This window comes from Myotis nattereri (assembly GCF_964212035.1).
Source record: "Myotis nattereri genome assembly, chromosome: 4".
Classification (NCBI taxonomy): domain Eukaryota; kingdom Metazoa; phylum Chordata; class Mammalia; order Chiroptera; family Vespertilionidae; genus Myotis; species Myotis nattereri.
The window spans coordinates 9139678-9157875 of NC_138079.1; the positions used below are offsets into that span (position 1 = coordinate 9139678).

General features: G+C 42.1%; 1 protein-coding gene across 1 annotated transcript in view; it reads right to left on the reverse strand.

The window, feature by feature from the left end:
- The window catches only part of OXCT1 (3-oxoacid CoA-transferase 1), a 128606-nt gene that overhangs the window by 96914 nt on the left and 13494 nt on the right, over positions 1–18198 (reverse strand). Inside the window, exons 4-7 of the mRNA XM_081089001.1 lie at positions 15097–15232; positions 9775–9924; positions 5201–5307; positions 2368–2428 (exon numbers count right to left, since the gene is read on the reverse strand). Of these exons, the coding sequence (XP_080945127.1) occupies positions 2368–2428; positions 5201–5307; positions 9775–9924; positions 15097–15232 (454 nt within the window). The remainder of the gene's footprint in view (positions 1–2367; positions 2429–5200; positions 5308–9774; positions 9925–15096; positions 15233–18198) is intronic.

Genomic DNA, 18198 nt, shown 5'->3' on the forward strand with positions numbered 1-18198 from the left:
GACCACTAGGGGGTGCACCAAGGAAGCATAACAAAATGCGGAAACAAAGAAACAGGACAAAATTGTCAATGGAAGATCTAGAGTTCAGAACCACACTTTTAAGGTCTCTCAAGAACTGTTTAGAAGCCGCCGATAAACTTAATGAGATCTACAAGAAAACTAATGAGACCCTCGATGTTATATTGGGGAATCAACTAGAAATTAAGCATACACTGACTGAAATAAAGAATATTATACAGACTCCCGACAGCAGACCAGAGGAGCGCAAGAATCAAGTCAATGATTTGAAATGCGAGGAAGCAAAAAACACCCAACCGGAAAAGCAAAATGAAAAAAGAATCCAAAAATGCGAGGATAGTGTAAGGAGCCTCTGGGACAGCTTCAGGCGTACCAACATCAGAATTATAGGGGTGCCAGAAGATGAGAGAGAGCAAGATATTAAAAACCTATTTGAAGAAATAATGACAGAAAACTTCCCTCACCTGGTGAAAGAAATGGACTTACAGGTCCAAGAAGCGCGGAGAACCCCAAACAAAAGGAATCCAAAGAGGACCACACCAAGACACATCATAATTAAAATGCCAAGAGCAAAAGATAAAGAGAGAATCTTAAAAACAGCAAGAGAAAGAAACTCAGTTACCTACAAGGGAATACCCATAGGACTGTCAGCTGATTTCTCAACAGAAACTTTGCAGGCCAGAAGGGAGTGGCAAGAAATATTCAAAGTGATGAATACCAAGAACCTACAACCAAGATTACTTTATCCAGCAAAGCTATCATTCAGAATTGAAGGTCAGATAAAGAGCTTCACAGATAAGGAAAAGCTAAAGGAGTTCATCACCACCAAACCAGGATTATATGAAATGCTGAAAGGTATCCTTTAAGAAGAGGAAGAGGAAGAAAAAGGTAAAGATACAAATTATACAAATTATGAACAACAAATATGCATCTATCAACAAGTGAATCTAAGAATCAAGTGAATAAATAATCCGATGAACAGAATGAACTGGTGATTATAATAGAATGAGGGACATAGAAAGGGAATGGACTGACTATTCTTGGGGGGGAAAGGGGTGTCGGAGATGCGGGAAGAGACTGGACAAAAATCGTGCACCTATGGATGAGGACAGTGGGTGGGGAGTGATTGCGGATGGTGGGGCGGGAACTGGGAGGAGGGGAGTTATGGGGGGAAAAAAGAGGAACAAATGTAATAATCTGAACAATAAAGATTTAATTAAAAAAAAAAAAAAAAGTCGCCAGAGGAATGCGGCCTCAATTGTAAACATAAGCAGTACAGTCCTCACTTACAGGCTTTCTACACAAATTTTGAGCTGTATAAACAAGAATTCCTAATATTTGAAAGCAAATTCAAGTGAAAACGCTCCCTAAAGTGCCCGGAGTTGTAAATATTATCAGTTTGCTGGTCATTTCACGGCTTTCCACTGGTAATGTCTGTGATTACAAACGGCAGGAAATGTAGGAAGAATCTATTTACTTTAATTTCAAGGGGTTCTTCCAAGTTTTTGATCATTTCTGGAAACTCTAATTACGTATTTTAAGAGTTTTACCACAACTAGAGAGTTTTCTTACAAATATGTACTGGAACCATAAGGATTTTAACAGAGTCATACAAAAGTCGCCAGAGTAATGAGGCCTGAATTGTAAACATAAGCAGTACAGTCCTCACTTACAGGCTTTCTACACAAATTTTGAGCTGTATAAACAAGAATTCCTAATATTTGAAAGCAAACTCAAGTGAAAACGCTCCCTAAAGTGCCCGGAGTTGTAAATATTATCAGTTTGCTGGTCATTTCACGGCTTTCCACTGGTAATGTCTGTGATTACAAACGGCAGGAAATGTAGGAAGAATCTATTTACTTTAATTTCAAGGGGTTCTTCCAAGTTTTTAATCATTTCTGGAAACTCTAATTACGTATTTTAAGAGTTTTACCACAACTAGAGAGTTTTCTTACAAATATGTACTGGAACCGTCAGGATTTTAACAGAGTCATACAAAAGTCGCCAGAGTAATGTGGCCTCAATTGTAAACATAAGCAGTACAGTCCTCACTTACAGGCTTTCTACACAAATTTTGAGCTGTATAAACAAGAATTCCTAATATTTGAAAGCAAATTCAAGTGAAAACGCTCCCTAAAGTGCCCGGAGTTGTAAATATTATCAGTTTGCTGGTCATTTCACGGCTTTCCACTGGTAATGTCTGTGATTACAAACGGCAGGAAATGTAGGAAGAAAAAAAAAAAAAAAAGAAAAATGAAATGAACGGTTGTGCTTTTTCTTGAACTAATAATAATACAACATCAAGTTGAAAATGAACACCAGGAAATTGGCGAGCACCCCCACGTTTACCTCCACCACTGTGGTTCCCGCAGCTTTGCACATGGGCAGGTTGAAATTCCGGGCGCTTTTCCTACATAAGGAAACGGGGAAAGGAGATCAAAAGTCAGAAGTGTCTCCTTCAACTTTAATTACAGACTAGAGGAATGTCTACAAACTAAGAACCTGCAAAATCTTTTCGGAAAGAGTGTATCGCATCTTTTGCCGTCCTCTTTTTTCTTGCTTTTTATTTTTTTTTTCCAATTATAGTTTCCCTTTGATTAAAGTTCTATAATTATTTCATAAGTAAAAACAATATGATACCCACTTCACTTCACTCAATAATATAGCTTTTTATAAGGCTGAGGGGCTATTTTTCATATTCAACATGCAGATTTTACACAGAAAAATAAAATGGATATTAATACATCTATTTGATACCAATTTCCCTAAACCTTTTCATCGGGATGCTGCTTTACTTCTATAGTTGAATACTTCATTAAACTTGCTCTATTAAAATAGTGAGGGAAAGTAGCAAGGACTTTATAGGAGAGGGTACAGTATTTCTATTCTCTATTAAGGAGAAGCCTGCTGCTGAAATTAAGTACAACATTCATTGGGAACCTGTGAGTCATCTGCAAAGGTCACCCTGGGAAGCCAATTTCCAATGCAAGTACAACACCCACATCAGACACGGAGGTATGAAAATTTCAAGAAGGTGCCAGTTTCGCTGATGGTTTTGCATTCCCAAGTTCCTACACCAATGTACTTCCTCTAACCATAAAAAGGTATATATATATGTTTGTTTCTGAGAGTGTAGGTTGATAAAAAATCTTCTTTGATAAAGAGCACGAAGTCACACTATGGTTTACTGAGCTTTCAGGCCACCGATGCCTATTTCACTTGGATTCAAGGACAGGTGTAAGGACAGGTGTGTCCTTGTGCGCTCCCAAGGCAGAGGGGCACCCCCACTTTAACCTCGGCCAGACCTCTGCACCAGGTGTCCACTCTTCTAAAGTCAGTATCTTAAGAATCGAAGTGACCTGACCATGGGTGATATGCACTCTCATTTCACATCAAAGCGTAATGTGTACTTGAACCACAAGCATAAAGCCTGTGCTTAAAATAGCCCTGTGCAGTGCTTAGATACCGGGGCCAGGCAATGGAGCATGGGATAAATTCGTGGAAATATTTTGAATAATTCATCTCCATTTGCTGCTATACAATTTCATTGCTTTTTTTTTAAATAGCAATTGAACTTCGCAAACAATACACCAATGTGTCAAGTGCAATAGATATGATGCAAAATGTCTTCTGTAGTGGCCAAAGTTAGCTGTAATTCCAAAAACTGATTGAATTCAAGAAATCAAACATAGTATACATATTATAAGTTCTTCAGAAATGAACAAAAACAGTGTGAGAGTGGTCACTGAGTATGGCTGTGCTCGCACAAAAGCTGCATTTGATAAAGATAAAAAATTGCTAACTAAAAGCAATAAATGACAATATTATGAGAAAAAAAATGATTTCTATAACCTAATAGGTGAAATTTTTAATACCAAACATTTTGAAAAAGTTTTTTAACTTTATGCATATATTGAAAGGTGGTATAATTTTAAAAAAACAACAACTATATAATCTATAAATCCAAAATATTAAATACTTAGTGTTAAGCAAGCTTATGATAATCAAAAGATTTTCAAGTCTATTAAGCATATGTTTGGCCATGCAGTTAATGAGAATAAAATTGAGCACTATTAAGGTAAGACTTCTAGTAGACAGCAATAAGACCGGAAAAGGCCTGACTTAAGTAATTACTAGCAATATCTTTCCAGAACATCAAAGTAACTTGGGCATTTGAAGACAGTGCATGTAAATAACAATCTACAATAATAAAAGCATAATATGCTAATTAGGCCAGATGTCCTTCCGGACAACCTTCCAGACGAAGCCTGGGCTGTGAAGGAAGCCCGGGTTCTGGGTACCAGAAGGAAGCCGGTGCCAGCAGCCAGAGGCCGGAAGGCCTACTCTTTTTTTTTTTTTTTATTGCTTAAAGTATTACAAAGGGTATTACATATGTGTCCATTTTATCACCCCGCCCTAGACAGTCCCCTAGCCTCCCCTATCCCCCAGTGTCTTATGTCCATTGGTTATGCTTATATGCATGCATACAAGTCCTTTAGTTGATCTCTTACCCCCCTACCTCCTGCCCCCCAACCCTCCCCTGCCTTCCTGCTGCAGTTTGACAATCTGTTTGAGGCTGCTCTGCCTCTGTATCTATTATTGTTCAAAAGTTTATAATGGTCTCTATTATCCATGAATGAGTGAGATCATGTGGTATTTTTCCTTCATTGACTGGCTTATTTCACTTAGCATAATGCTCTCCAGTTCCATCCATGACGTTGCAAATGGTAAGAGTTGGAAGGCCTACTCTTGCATGAATTTCGTGCATCAGGCCTCTAGTATCAAAATAAAATGTAATTGTGTGCTTTTCTCATGTTTTGTAAGCATGTCAATATTGTAACAGGTCTTGGCAACTAAAATACACGGAGGAAAACATAATTTGTATGGGACTAAATTCAAGGGTATATAGGTGCAAATACTTAACAAGCAGAGCAACGTGGACATCCACCAATCAGAACAGACACCCGCCAGTACTCCGTAACAGTGAGACTGCTGTTCATACACACACACAAACATGCACACGCACACACGCGTACTGCTGTTTATTTTCAGCCATTTTAAAATAAAATTTTAAATACCAAACACATCAAGATATCCATTTTGTAATCATAACTTAAGAAATATTGAAATATTAAGTTGCTGAAATGCACTACATTAGTCTTTTTTAAGGCCATCACACTACCTGAAAATGATGTTTCCTGCACGGTCTGCCTTCCAGGCTTTCACCAAGGCAAAATCCCCTGTAATCGCTTCCTCCAAAATAAAATGTTGACCATTGAACTCCCTCACCTGCAGGAGACAAAGGGAGCGCTGTCAGGTATTTGTACGGCTGCTGTTTGGTTGTGATATGAGCTCTGGTAAAGGCAGATAAGAGGGGCACAAGCTTAGCTGGGAAAGGTTTCTCAGAGAAAGAAGAATCTAAAGGGAGACCCGAAGGATGAGTGTGGTAGGCAACTGGGACTGAGTGAAAGTGCTGGAAGGGGAAACTGAGGGAACAGCATGTGCAAAGGCTCAGTGACAAGCGAGAGCTCGGTCAACCTGAGGAACTGAGCTATGACTGTGTATGTCAGTGTTCATTTTATTACCTGTGTCCATACGTTACATATTGAACATAATACCTGTCCCTCTTTCCCCATTCCCCAAGGAAAAAACTATACAATGTACTGTTTATATAAGTGAAATGGTTCTGCCCTAGCTGGTTTGGCTCAGTGGATAGAGCGTTGGCCTGTGGACTGAAGAGTCCCAGGTTCGATTCTGGTCAAGGGCACATGTCTGGGTTGCAGGCTCAATCCCCAGTAGGGGGTGTGCAGGAGGCAGCCAATCAATGATTCTCTCATCATTGATGTGTCAATCTCTCTCTCTCCCTCTTCCTTCCTTTCTGAAATCAATAAAAAATATATTTTAAAAGAACAAAAATAAATGAAATAGTTTTAAAAGTCCATTCACCTCTCTTAATTTTTTTTAAAAATATATTTTATTGATTTTTTACAGAGAGGAAAGGAGAGGGATAGAGAGTTAGAAACATCGAAGAGAGAGAAACATTGGTCAGCTGCCTCCTGCACGCCCCCTACTGGGGATGTGCCCGCAACCAAGGTACATGCCCTTGACCGGAATCAAACCGGGGACCCTTGAGTCCACAGGCTGACGCTCTATCCACTGAGCCAAACCGGTTAGGGCCACCTCTCTTAATTAATATATAATCATCTGTTGCGATTTGAATTGTAATTCCTAGAATTTGTAGAGGAATTTAGAGAGAACTGACACACTATATGGTCCCACCCATAAACATAATATTTTTTGAAGTCTCTTTTACTTCTTTCAAGAGTTTTGCAATTTTCACTCCAAAAGCTTTGTATATGTTTTTAGGATTTAGTCACAGGTTCCTCATAGTTTCTGATGCTACTATAATGCGATATTTTATTCTATTATATCTTCTCTTCTGGTCTAATGGAATGCTATTGACCTGTGTATGCTTACTGCCGTTAGTTCTACTATGAATGGAGGGGTCGGGGTGAAGAAGGGAAGAAGCTTAAAGCAAAACTATGTCACCGCCCTGGAAACAACGTGGAAGCTGTGCTCCATCCACACTGAGGATGGGAGCCATTTACACACAGCACTCCATTCCCATTACCACCGCACCCCCTAGTGGACAAACAGCATGGGTTTATAGAAAGCTGCCCTAGAAAGTTTGGGTACATTAACTTCTTTAACTATACTATGGTTTAAAACTAAAATTCTTTCTTTTTTAAAAAAAAAAAAATTCTTTCTTAAACAACAGCTTCCTTAAAGACATTATCCCACCTTCCTTCTAGAAAATATTGAATTTATGGAATCAGTGATGAATGAGGATCTCATTTAATAAAAACTTAGGCAAGTTATGTAAAAGATATTTGTAAACTGCACATCAATATCTAGTTGTTTTTTTTAAAAGGGTATTATGTATTTAAGAGTCATTACTGTGAGCATCAATGATAATGTTTACATATGGAGTATTTTACATACAGATCTAGAAAACTACATATAGATCTAAATATATGCTAACCCCGGGAAAAGTAAATTTTTAAAAATTGGCTTTTTAAATTTTAATTATATAATTTCCTGACGATCTACGCACTAGCAGTTGGTGAGTTTTAGTTATTATTCTAAAATTTTAAGAAAAGGGAAGGAATTGGTTTTGTCTAACTGGCCACTCTACTCATTTGAAAGACTTGTGCATTTCATGGCCTCAACTTCATCTTCCAGTCCTTTCTTGAATCCACTCCAGTCAAATTTTCATCACTCCAGAAAAACCCTCTACTCTAAAAGAATTACTCTTTAAAGTCACCAACGACCTGTGTGTCCAGATCTGATGGTCACTTCCCAATACGCTATTACCCAACCTCGGCACACTCTGACACATTTGATCACACGCTCCTTTGTAAAATGTCCCACCTTTCAAATCTCCTGGGTTTCTGCTTCACTCACTAGACACTTTCCCATTCTTTTTTCCTGCTCCTTCAAGGCCTCTTCCCTACCTTTATATGCAAACGAGGTGTTCTCTCTCTGCTCTCCAGCCCTAGCCACTCATCTAGTCCCAAAGGCTTGAATACTCTATGCCAATGCCTCAGTTCCCATCCCGAGTGGCGCCTACTGCGCGCCTCCTCTTGGAGCATGGTGGATGTCTTCAACGCACCGGTCTCTGCCAGAGCTCTTCGCTGACCCCCATGCCCAGCCCCTCTCAACAAGCAGCATACTTGATTCTGTCTTCTCTTCCGGCCACCACCAACCCACCAGTCAATCCTGTTGGCTTTACTATGAATATATTCTCCTATTCCAACCACTTCTCACCAATTCCACTTTGCCTTCCCACCTGGATTAATGCAACAGCCTCTTAATCCCTTTCACTGCTGCTGCTCTTGATCCCTGCAAAAAAACCTCACTTCCCCACAGCTACAACTTGCCAAAACGTAGCTCAGATCACATCACTCCCCCACAACTTTCCGCTGGCCGCTCACCACTCTCAGTAAAATCCACACTCATGTGATCTGGCTCCTGTCTCTCTTCAACCTTCAATCCCACTGCTCTCAGCCTCACTAACTCTGTTCCAGTCTCACCACCCTGCTGTTCCACACACAGGGCAAGCCTGCCTCCGGACCTTGTCCTCCTTCTGCCTTCTGACTAGATCACAACCCTGTGATCTTTGCCCAGCTCTTTCGCCTATTTTATTCAGGTCTCTCTACCAATGTCACCTTCACAGTGAGGTTTCCCTAACCCTACCTGAAACACTGCCTTCGCGGCCACTGATCCCTCTCTCTGTCCTGGCCCTACTTAACTGACATGTGTGTTTGTCTATTCATTCCCTGTCACTTCCTCCACCACAGGGACGACTTGGTCCAGACCCCCCTTTCCAAAGTTCCTGGGAAAGAAGAACTCAACAAATGTCAATGAATTAAGGAATTCACCCACTTCCCCTTCCTATGATAAGCAAGGGAAATAAAGAGCTAATAGGAGTTGTTTCAAGACAAAAATTACGAAACGACTAGATTCATGCACCCGACTCAAGGCAGAAATGAACCCAGATATTCAGGACAGAGTCTAGTGTATCTTGTGTTTCCCAGGGTGAGTTAATGCTAGTGAGCTCCTCAAGTATTAACCCAATTTTCTGTCCATCTTTACCTATATTCTTAAGATCCATTGTAATAATTAGATTCTTGCTTTTTACTTGGTCAAGAACTTTTGAAGTTTAATTAGGCATTAAAGATAGAATATCAAAAATGTCAACAAAAGCCAAGGTCACCTTGATCAGAACGGCAAGGCTCCAGGTAAAGGTCTTGCTCAGAGGACAGCAGGGCACAGGTTCGCGGACCTTGCATCTTCCCTCAGAAAGGGGGTGCAGAGCTAACATCTCCATGAGCAGAAAATTGATAAGAGATCACCCCTTGATTCTAAGTGTTCACTTTCCTAGCGACAAGCTGAGCATCTCTGCATTCTGTGCTCACTTCCTGGAGCCAGGGGGGCATGGAGACGGGAAAGATGCTAAAAACCCAGTCATGAAATATGGGCCTGTGTATGCTTAGAAGTTGCCTCAAATCTAAGGCACCTTAAATATCTAGAGTTTATTTAATGATAAGCTTATTTAACATATTTTTCAAATTATTATTACTAATCATTTGTTTGTTTATTAACTTTTTGAGGGACTAAGAGCCTGTTTGAGTTCTATGCTTTCCTAGTATGTGCGTGAAGTTACCCCCTATCCAGCACTTTAAACAAAATGAAGTTATTCAGCCTATAGCTCAAGTGTGTCCAGTATACAAAATGAAGGTGATAATGTGAACTCCCCATTCATTCCACTACAGAATTCCATATTTTAATATTGAGGATAAACTTGTGATTGCCTTGGCTTTTTCTCATCCTTCAATTGCACAAGAGGCCTGAGCATGAAGCCTTTAATAGCATTTATACCAGGTAGCTACTCTACTTTCCTCATAAGCATAATCAGCAATTATAAAGACTCCTACATTGGTAAAAATCCAATCTTAACTCGCACATCTTATACAGTTGCAGTTTTTTCTCCTTTACTTAATCTGGTTTCTCTGTATGATTTGAATGAATAGCAGATGCTCAGTTTTAGCTGGGAATCATACCTAACGTATTTATGCTAATGAATGGCAGTGCTTGTTCTCACATAGAGGTGGTTTTATACCGATTTCCCCAACGAGTCACCAGAACCCTGTGCTCACAGTGGAGTCGGGTGTCCCCTGGATGACCGCGTCCTACCTCTCGGGGCTTACTGGCAATGGCGATGCTGCCATCCTTGTTGTACTTGATCGGTGCCCCTCCTTCTTGCACCAGCGTCCCATAGCCTGTGCTGGTGTAAAAGGCAGGAACTCCAGCGCCGCCGGCACGAATCCTCTCTGCCAGTGTGCCCTGCAGGTGAGCAAGCGACACCCCACAGGTCAGGACGCACCCCTCTGCACGGGGACACAGAGCATTCAGACACAGTGCCTACTCTCTAAAGGATTACCATTCCAAGCGGTGCCTAGCATGGTAAATTGGTGTATTTCACTAACAACATATGCTAGGAGATTAATTTAAAATAATGACTGCCTCTCTAGATAACAACCTTTCTATTCTATTTTTTTTCTCTTTTTTTTGTTTTCTTTCATTAATTTTTAGAGAGAGAGGAGGGGAGAGGAAGAGAGCAAAACAACGATGTGAGAGCAACACCAATGGGTTGCCTCCTATACACACCCCAGTTGGGGACTGAACCTGCTACCCAGGCATTGTCCTGACAGGGAGTCAAACCGGCAACCTTTCAGTGCACGGGACGATACCCAACCAACTGAGCCACGCCAGCCAGGGCGGCCTCTCTATTCTTAATCCACAACATGTAACTGCTTATTCACATAGTCACGCTTTCACCTTCCATGTCACCTGCTGGCTTCGACAACATGGTCAACATCAGTCTATTTGTACTATTTTTAAGTGAGTTTTCAAATCTGACACATGTAACTTCAACTATATATATTAAAAATCACAAGAATAAATTCTGGGTTTTACTGTGTGTGATATGCAGATATGGCCTGAATCTTATCATCAGTGATAATAAATGATTATTGTAGAATAATATAAAATGTTCAAATTTATCTAGAATGTATTCTAAACCATTCTCGTATTTGATCTACAATATTATCTAACTAAGGAAAAATCCAAACTACAACATATAAGTAAATTGGTTTTCATTTTATTTTTATTTTTTAATATACTTTTTATTGTTGATAGTATTACAGATATCACCCCTTTTCCCCACTTTACTCCCTCCTCCCAGCTCCTACCTCCCCCTCCCCCATGTTTTCACTATGCTATTGCTCATGTCCATGGGCTATGCCTGTAGGATATAAGTTCTTTGGTTTATCTCTTCTTATCCCCCCAACCCCGCATCCAGGTATGTCAGTCTGTTCCATGCCTCTCTGCTTCAGGTCTTATTGTGTAAATTGGTTTTTAAAAACCAAGAGTCCTTCAAATTTTGTTTCAGAGGACAAACAGCTGTAGGCAAAGTTTCTTTGTATCTTTCACTGGTCACCTTCATTTCCCAGCTCCCTCCCACCTCCAACTGCCTTTCCATGGAGTCTGCCAGAAGGCAACAAACTCCAATAGCACATTCCAACACCCTCTCCACCACTGAGGGCTGTGGTTACGGTCCAGCTACATCCTAGTCACGCTGGACTGCTAAATGGCTAATCAGTAGTAAGAATGAGGTTAGGTATTAATGGCAGGGTGTTAATATTGTCCCAACCTGAAACCAATGTTCTACTTTAACTGGGACCTAAACTCAAAGAAGGAACTAATGACTAGCATTTGAAACACTGAGGCATTCAAGCATGTGGGATATTCTGGGGAAGGAGGGACCTTGGGGCTTCACTGAAAATATGTATAGATAAAACACTGTTCTACCCTATCCAAAGGATAAGATGACTGTACTCTGTGTTCCGGGTATTTTAAGTTACCAACGTGCACAAAAATTCAATCCTCAAACCAGCCCTAGGTTAGAATGTGTTTTATGTCCACCCACCCTAAATGCTTCACTCCTTCTGTGTCCCACTGGGCAAGAGCCTGAAAACAGAATGGTTCTGCAGAAACCACCAAGCCCCACATCCACCCCACAGGGAGCCCTGATCCCCAACTCTTCATCTACACTCCCTCCTGACTCTCAGGCCACCAAACAAGTTGCCACTACATTGAGGAGGGAGACCCTGACCTCGTCAGCTTAAAGAAAGAATGTAAAAGAGATATCAAGGAAGCTTTTCAGACCAAGATAGTAGCGTAGGCAAACATGCCTGTACTCACAGCCTCCCACAACCACATCAAATACAACTAAAATACAGAACAACCATCATCTAGAACCACCAGAAAACTGGCTGAATGGAAGCCCTTCAACTAGAAAAGTAAAGAAGAAAGCACACTGAGACTGGTAGGAGGTGGAGAAGCATGAAACAGGCTGGTATAGCACCCACATGTGCCGCTTTTTTAATCGGGAGGGAGACTGTCTCTGCAGAAGCCACCAGGAGGAGCAAGGCGTCCTAGCCCCACACCAGACCCCCAGCCCAGGGTCCCAGAGCTGGGAAAAGAAGTCCCTGTGGGCAGTAAGAACTATGAGCTGTAAAAACCAGTGTGGATTGGGGCTCAGTGACACAGAGGCTGCTAGAGACCCAATTGTCCCTCTTAAAAGGCTGGCACCACAAACTGAACTTATAAAGTCCTGCTTCTTCTGAGCTCCAGCACCAGGGTGAATCTCTGAAGAACACAGACACATATGAGGAGGAACTGGATTGTCTGGCATAGGGGCAGGAACTCAGGGGTGGCTTTCTACCAGACAGAGGTGCTCACAGGGATCATTGTTCCTATACTTGGACCTCCCTGGTCACAGGGCTGACTGTCAGCTTCTGTTTGCTCCACCTTGTTGATTTCCTGAGACCCCGCCTCATTCAATTTATAACCCCACCCAAGCTGTGTGCAGCAGCTGTTGCATATGAATGACCTGTCCTTGCTCAGGCTAAAATCTCTCAAACAAGCAGCAGATGGGTCTGGGAGCCCCAAATCTATCAATAAAAGACCCAAGACTCAGTACAGCACCAGCCTGCCTTGCTTCACAGTTGGGCCTCATGTTAGCACTTCCAAACCTGATACAAAGAGGAGGAATCTTCAGATCTCTGTAGATCTCTCTGTAGCTCCTGCTGAGTGGCCTCAGGCAGTGGCTGACTTTACTCCTCCCTGGAGACCCAAGAGCCAGTGTCAGTGTCAGACCATACAAGATTACAACTCTACACATCCATAAGCAACACACTCAAGGAGCAGACTCAGTGAGCACCAAAGCTCCATTGAAGCAAGTCCTGCTCCATAAGGGTATCTCCTGCACAGCAGCTCTCCCACTGTAGTCACAGCTGGTCCTCACAGCCAATTGGCCTGGAGGTCAATTCCTCCCAGTGACACCAACAGCAATCAAGGCTCAACTACAACAAAACTGTGCGCACAGCCCACAAAGGGGTGCACCTAGAGTATCCATCCCAAGTGATTGGGGAGTCTGAGCCACCAGGTCCTATAAGACACCTACTACATGACGCCACTCTATCAACTCAAGGACACATAGCAGCTCTACTCAATACATAGAAACAAACAAAGAGAAGCAGCCAAAATGCGGAGACAAAGAAACATGTCACAAATGAAAGAAACTGAAGAAAGTAAACTACTGAATATAGAGTTCAAAACCACAGTTATAAGGTTACTCAAAAATCTTTAGAAACCTCCAAGGGACTTAGTGAGACCTTCGAGGATCTTAGTGAGAATGCCAAAAAAATGGAAAAGGACCATTCAGAAATTAAGTATACACTGACTGAAATAAAGAATACTATACAGGAATTCAACAGTAGACTAGAGGATCCTGAGAATCAAATCAACGATTTGAAATATGAGGAAGCAAAAAAACACCCAACTAGAGAAGCAAAAAAAATAAGAATCCAAAAATATAAAGATATTGTAAGGAGCCTCTGGGACAACTTCAAGGGTACCAACATCCACATTATGGGGGTGCTAGAAGAAGAGAGTGAGCAAGATATTGAAAACCTATTTGAAGAAATAATGACAGAAAACTTCCCCTACCTGGTGAAAGAAACAGACTTACAAGTCTAGGAAGCACAGAGAACCCCAAACAACAGGAACCCAAAGAGAGCCACACCAAGACACATCATAATTAAAATGCCAAGGGCTAAAGACAAAAGCAGAATCTTAAAAGCAGCAAGAGAAAAGCAGTTAGCTACCTACAAGGGAATGCCCATATAACTGTCAGCTGATTTCTCAACAGAAACTATGCAGGCCAGAAGGGAGTGGCAAGAAATATTCAAAGTGATGAATAGCAAGGACCTACAACCAAGATTACTCTACCTGGCAAAGCTATCATTTAGAATGGAAGGTCAGATAAAGAGCTTCACAGACAAGAATAAATTAAAGGAGTTCATCACCACCAAACCAGTATTATATGAAACATTAAAGGGTATTCTTTAAGAAGAGGAAGAAGCCCTGACCGGTTTGGCTCAGTGGATAGAGCGTCGACCTGCAGACTGAAAGGTCCCGGGGTTTGATTCCGATCGGGGGCATGTACCTTGGTTGCGGGCACATTCCCAGTGGGAGGTGTGCAGGAAGCAGCTGATCAATGTTTCTCTCTCATTGATGTTTCTAATTCTCTGTCCCTCTCTCTTCCTCTCTGTAAAATATCAATAAAATATGTTTTAAAAAAAAGAGGAAGAAGAAAAAGATAAAAAATATGAACAACAAAATGGCAACAAATACATACCTATCAACAACTGAATCTAAAAATCAAAGTAAACAAATAAGAAATCTAATGAACAGAATAAACTGGTGAATAAAATAGAATCAGAGGCATGGAAAAGGAACAGACTGACAATTCTCAGAGTGAAGGGGAGTGGAGGGGCAGAAAGAGATTAAACAAAGATATTATATGCATATATGCATTACTTATGGACACAAACAATAGGGTGGTGAAGGCCTGGGGTGGGGCAGGACCCAGGTAGAGGGAGGCTAAGGAGGGGGGGAGGAACATATTCAATAATCTCAACAATAAAGATTTTTTTAAAAAAAAGAAATATTAAGGAAGTTCCTCTCCCATGTATATGCCCTCTTACAAAATAAGGAGGAATGCAAAAAATATACTAGGCTAATTTTCAATAGCTCCAAAAAATGAAGGCTAAGGTATCTCAACCTATAATATAAAGACCCATATGAGTTGACCTTTTGGTAACCCTCAAACATTTCAGCAAGTCCTTTTGCATGCTTCCAGTATAATTTACATTCTAGTATCAAGCTTTAAAATGTATCCTGTTACCTAGAGATCTTCATCAGAAATACTTCCTTTTTCTGTTGGATAGCAACAGAAAATATTAGATTCTAGCAATCAACAGGTGGGTGGGACCTACGAAATAGCATTCTCTCTGCCTTACCCATCTTGCATAAAGACATTTCTAGGGAGGAAAAGGTACATTTTAAAACAAGTTAGTATTGTAAAAGAAAAGCAGAGTGTCTTCTTACCTGAGGTGTCAGCTCTACCTCTAATTCACCAGATAAGTACTGTCGCTCAAATTCTGCATTTTCTCCCACGTACGAAGAGATCATGCGCTTTATCTGCTTGCTTCGAAGCAAAAGGCCCAAGCCAAAGTTGTCAACCCTGGAAGGAAAATGCAAACAGCTTACAACCAAAGGGCCATCTGATCAAACACTACTGTCACTTACATTGAAAAACATGCAGTTGTATTAATTTAAAGGAATCCTATCTACGAGGCATTGAACCCACATTCTCTCTCAGCCGCCCACCACCCAAAGAGCGCTGCAAGGTGGCTATACTTTTCTTATTTTACAGTTGAGGAAACTGAAGCTCAAAACATTTAAGTGATTTTTTTTTCCAAGATCTTGGGTAGTGACACCAGCCAGTCCTCAAACCCACATCAATCCTACAGTTCGATCCCCGCACCTTCCATTCTTTTTGCTGCTCCAAAGTGACCCTGGTCAGAAGATGAGCAAGAGATGGACTGGTCCCTGCCCTACACTTCAGACCCAGGCATAAATGCAGTGCCACTGACCCTAACCTGCACTGGCCCCAGAGGAAGGCTCAGATGGAGAAAGTCTTTCTGTCTAAGAACGGGGTCAGGAGCATCCTCATATTTAAAAGACAGAACAGCAGACTCTTGAAATATGGACCCAATTATGAGCAACTATGAATATTTTCCTTGTATCATAGATATACAGTGAAATGATGAAGACCCACTCCAGAACCCTGGCCCTGGCATGGGAAACAGTGGAAGGGCACAGGTCTGATGATGGATCATTAGTGACATCCACTTGTTTGAAAGGAGGCAAGTAGGTAGGAATGGTGCCCGTATGACAAGCCACTGACATTTCTCCCGACCCTTTCTCCCATCTTCACTCCATTCTCCATCCTCACACACACAAGTGGCGGTTCCGCTCAACTGACCATCTCCTAGTTTTCACAATGGATCGCTTCCAAGCTCCTAACCTCCCCCAGGCAGTTCTGACACCTGAATATTTCAAAGTAATCCAGGTGACAGGTAACTGCCAACCTTCTCCTAGATTTGTTTCCTAGTCCCAGCCTTCCAATACAGAATCTAATAACATTCCCCCTCATGGTTATAACAAATAGCCACATGGTTTATTCTCACTTATTTCAAAAGAAAACTAGAGCCTAAATCAGTGATGGCGAACCTTTTGAGCTCGGCGTGTCAGCATTTTGAAAAACCCTAACTTAATTCTGGTGCTGTGTCACATATAGAAATTTTTTTATATTTGCAACCATAGTAAAACAAAGATTTATATTTTTGATATTTATTTTATATATTTAAATGCCATTTAACAAAGAAAAATCAACCAAAAAAATGAGTTCGCGTGTCACCTCTGACACGCGTTTCACAGGTTCGCCATCACTGGCCTAAATAATGTTTGCAAGTGTACTTTTGCCATATGCGGAGAATTCCCTGAAGATTAATAATACACTTGTCCAGCAGAGGGCCCCAAACACTAAAGAGTCTCTGTGTCTCTTAGGTAATTAGTTCTTGGGCGCACTCTCATACACATAATGCTGTGTTTGGTTGGTTTAGTTTTAACCTACTCCTAATTAACACCTAAGCAGGCCCTCACTTAACAATTCTGTTCCCTTAAATTCAGCTCCACCTGCAGCCTGCCCCTTCTCACCCAATGGCAGCACCCCATCCTTAGAGATCTTAAGCACAAACTAAGGGGGTGAGCTTTGACTGTCACACACTATGAGGACATCCTGACTCTGCCTTCAGAATCTATGCAGAATCCGAGCCTGTCACTCTCCCTCCTCTGTGACCTACACTGTCGCTTCCCTGGACTCCGCAGTGACCTTCCCAGCCGCTACTCCTGGCCCCTATGATCCTACTCGCCAAATGACAGACAAAAATACAGGCATAAAATAAAACGTCCAGTCATGTCACGCTCTGCTCAAACCCTGCAATGGTATTCACTTATTCAGAGAAAAGCAAAGGTCTCTGGAGTGGCTGGGCCCCGTGTGATGGGATGCCCAGTCCTGTCTCAACCTCACTCCTCCCAGGTCCTTCCCACTCTGCCTCTGCTGGCCTTCTTATACTCACATCCTGCCCTGGGTCCTTCACGCTGGCCTGTGTCTCCAAACTCCTCCCCAAGATCGCTGCATGGCTCACAGTTCCTCCCCCCACCCCCCACTTCCTTCATGAATCTGGCCAGCTGCCCCTCCATGAGTCCTGCCTGGATCACCCATCTTATACCGAAACCTGCCCTCCACCTTCATGCTCCCAATCCCCCTGGCTCTTGTTCTTCTTCGTGTAGCACTATAACCTTCTAACACACTGGCAACTTACTTATTTTGCTTTGTTTACTACTGTTGCCTGCCTCTGCCCCTTGGAAGGTTAGGTCCACAAAAGCAGAGAACTTGTCCTGTGTTGTTCATGGCTGCACCGCCAGCACCTGGCTGCATACACAATACACAGAGGGCACTAGAGCCACAGCTGCTGAACGACTGGCAAATGCATGACTTGCTTCACTTCCCCCTCCTCCCTAATAAAAATGAGAGTCATCAAGTCCTTATGCCGGATATTTTCTGTTTGTCTCCTGCATCCCCCAACCCCACATCCATTGAGCTGCCCTGAGCCAGGGCTGGCTGACCTGTGTGGACGGAATCCTGGGCCCTGCCCTCTAGTTTCCAGTTGGGGTCAGCCACTGCTGATGGGGTCCAGCCAACGGGAGGCACCATCAGGAGGATGGGGTGAGACGAGAATGATGTCAGGATCTGTATTCCCCTGGCTCACTCCCTGGCTAAGCTGCAGCGCCCTGGAGAGCCCTCGCCCTAGAGCAGTGGTTCTCAACCTGTGGGTCGCGAACAATGAAAATACATCCTGCATTTCAGATATTTACATGACGATTCATAACTGTAGCAACATTACAGTTATGAAGCAGCAACAAAAATAATTTTATGGATGGGTGGTCACCACAACATGAGGAACTGTATGAAAGGGTCGCGGCATGAGGAAGGTTAAGAACCACTGTCCTAGAGCTTTGTTTCAGGTCCTAACAGCTCCCTCCCCTCCTTCCACCAGGCACAAGGTTGCTGAGCTCTGCGGC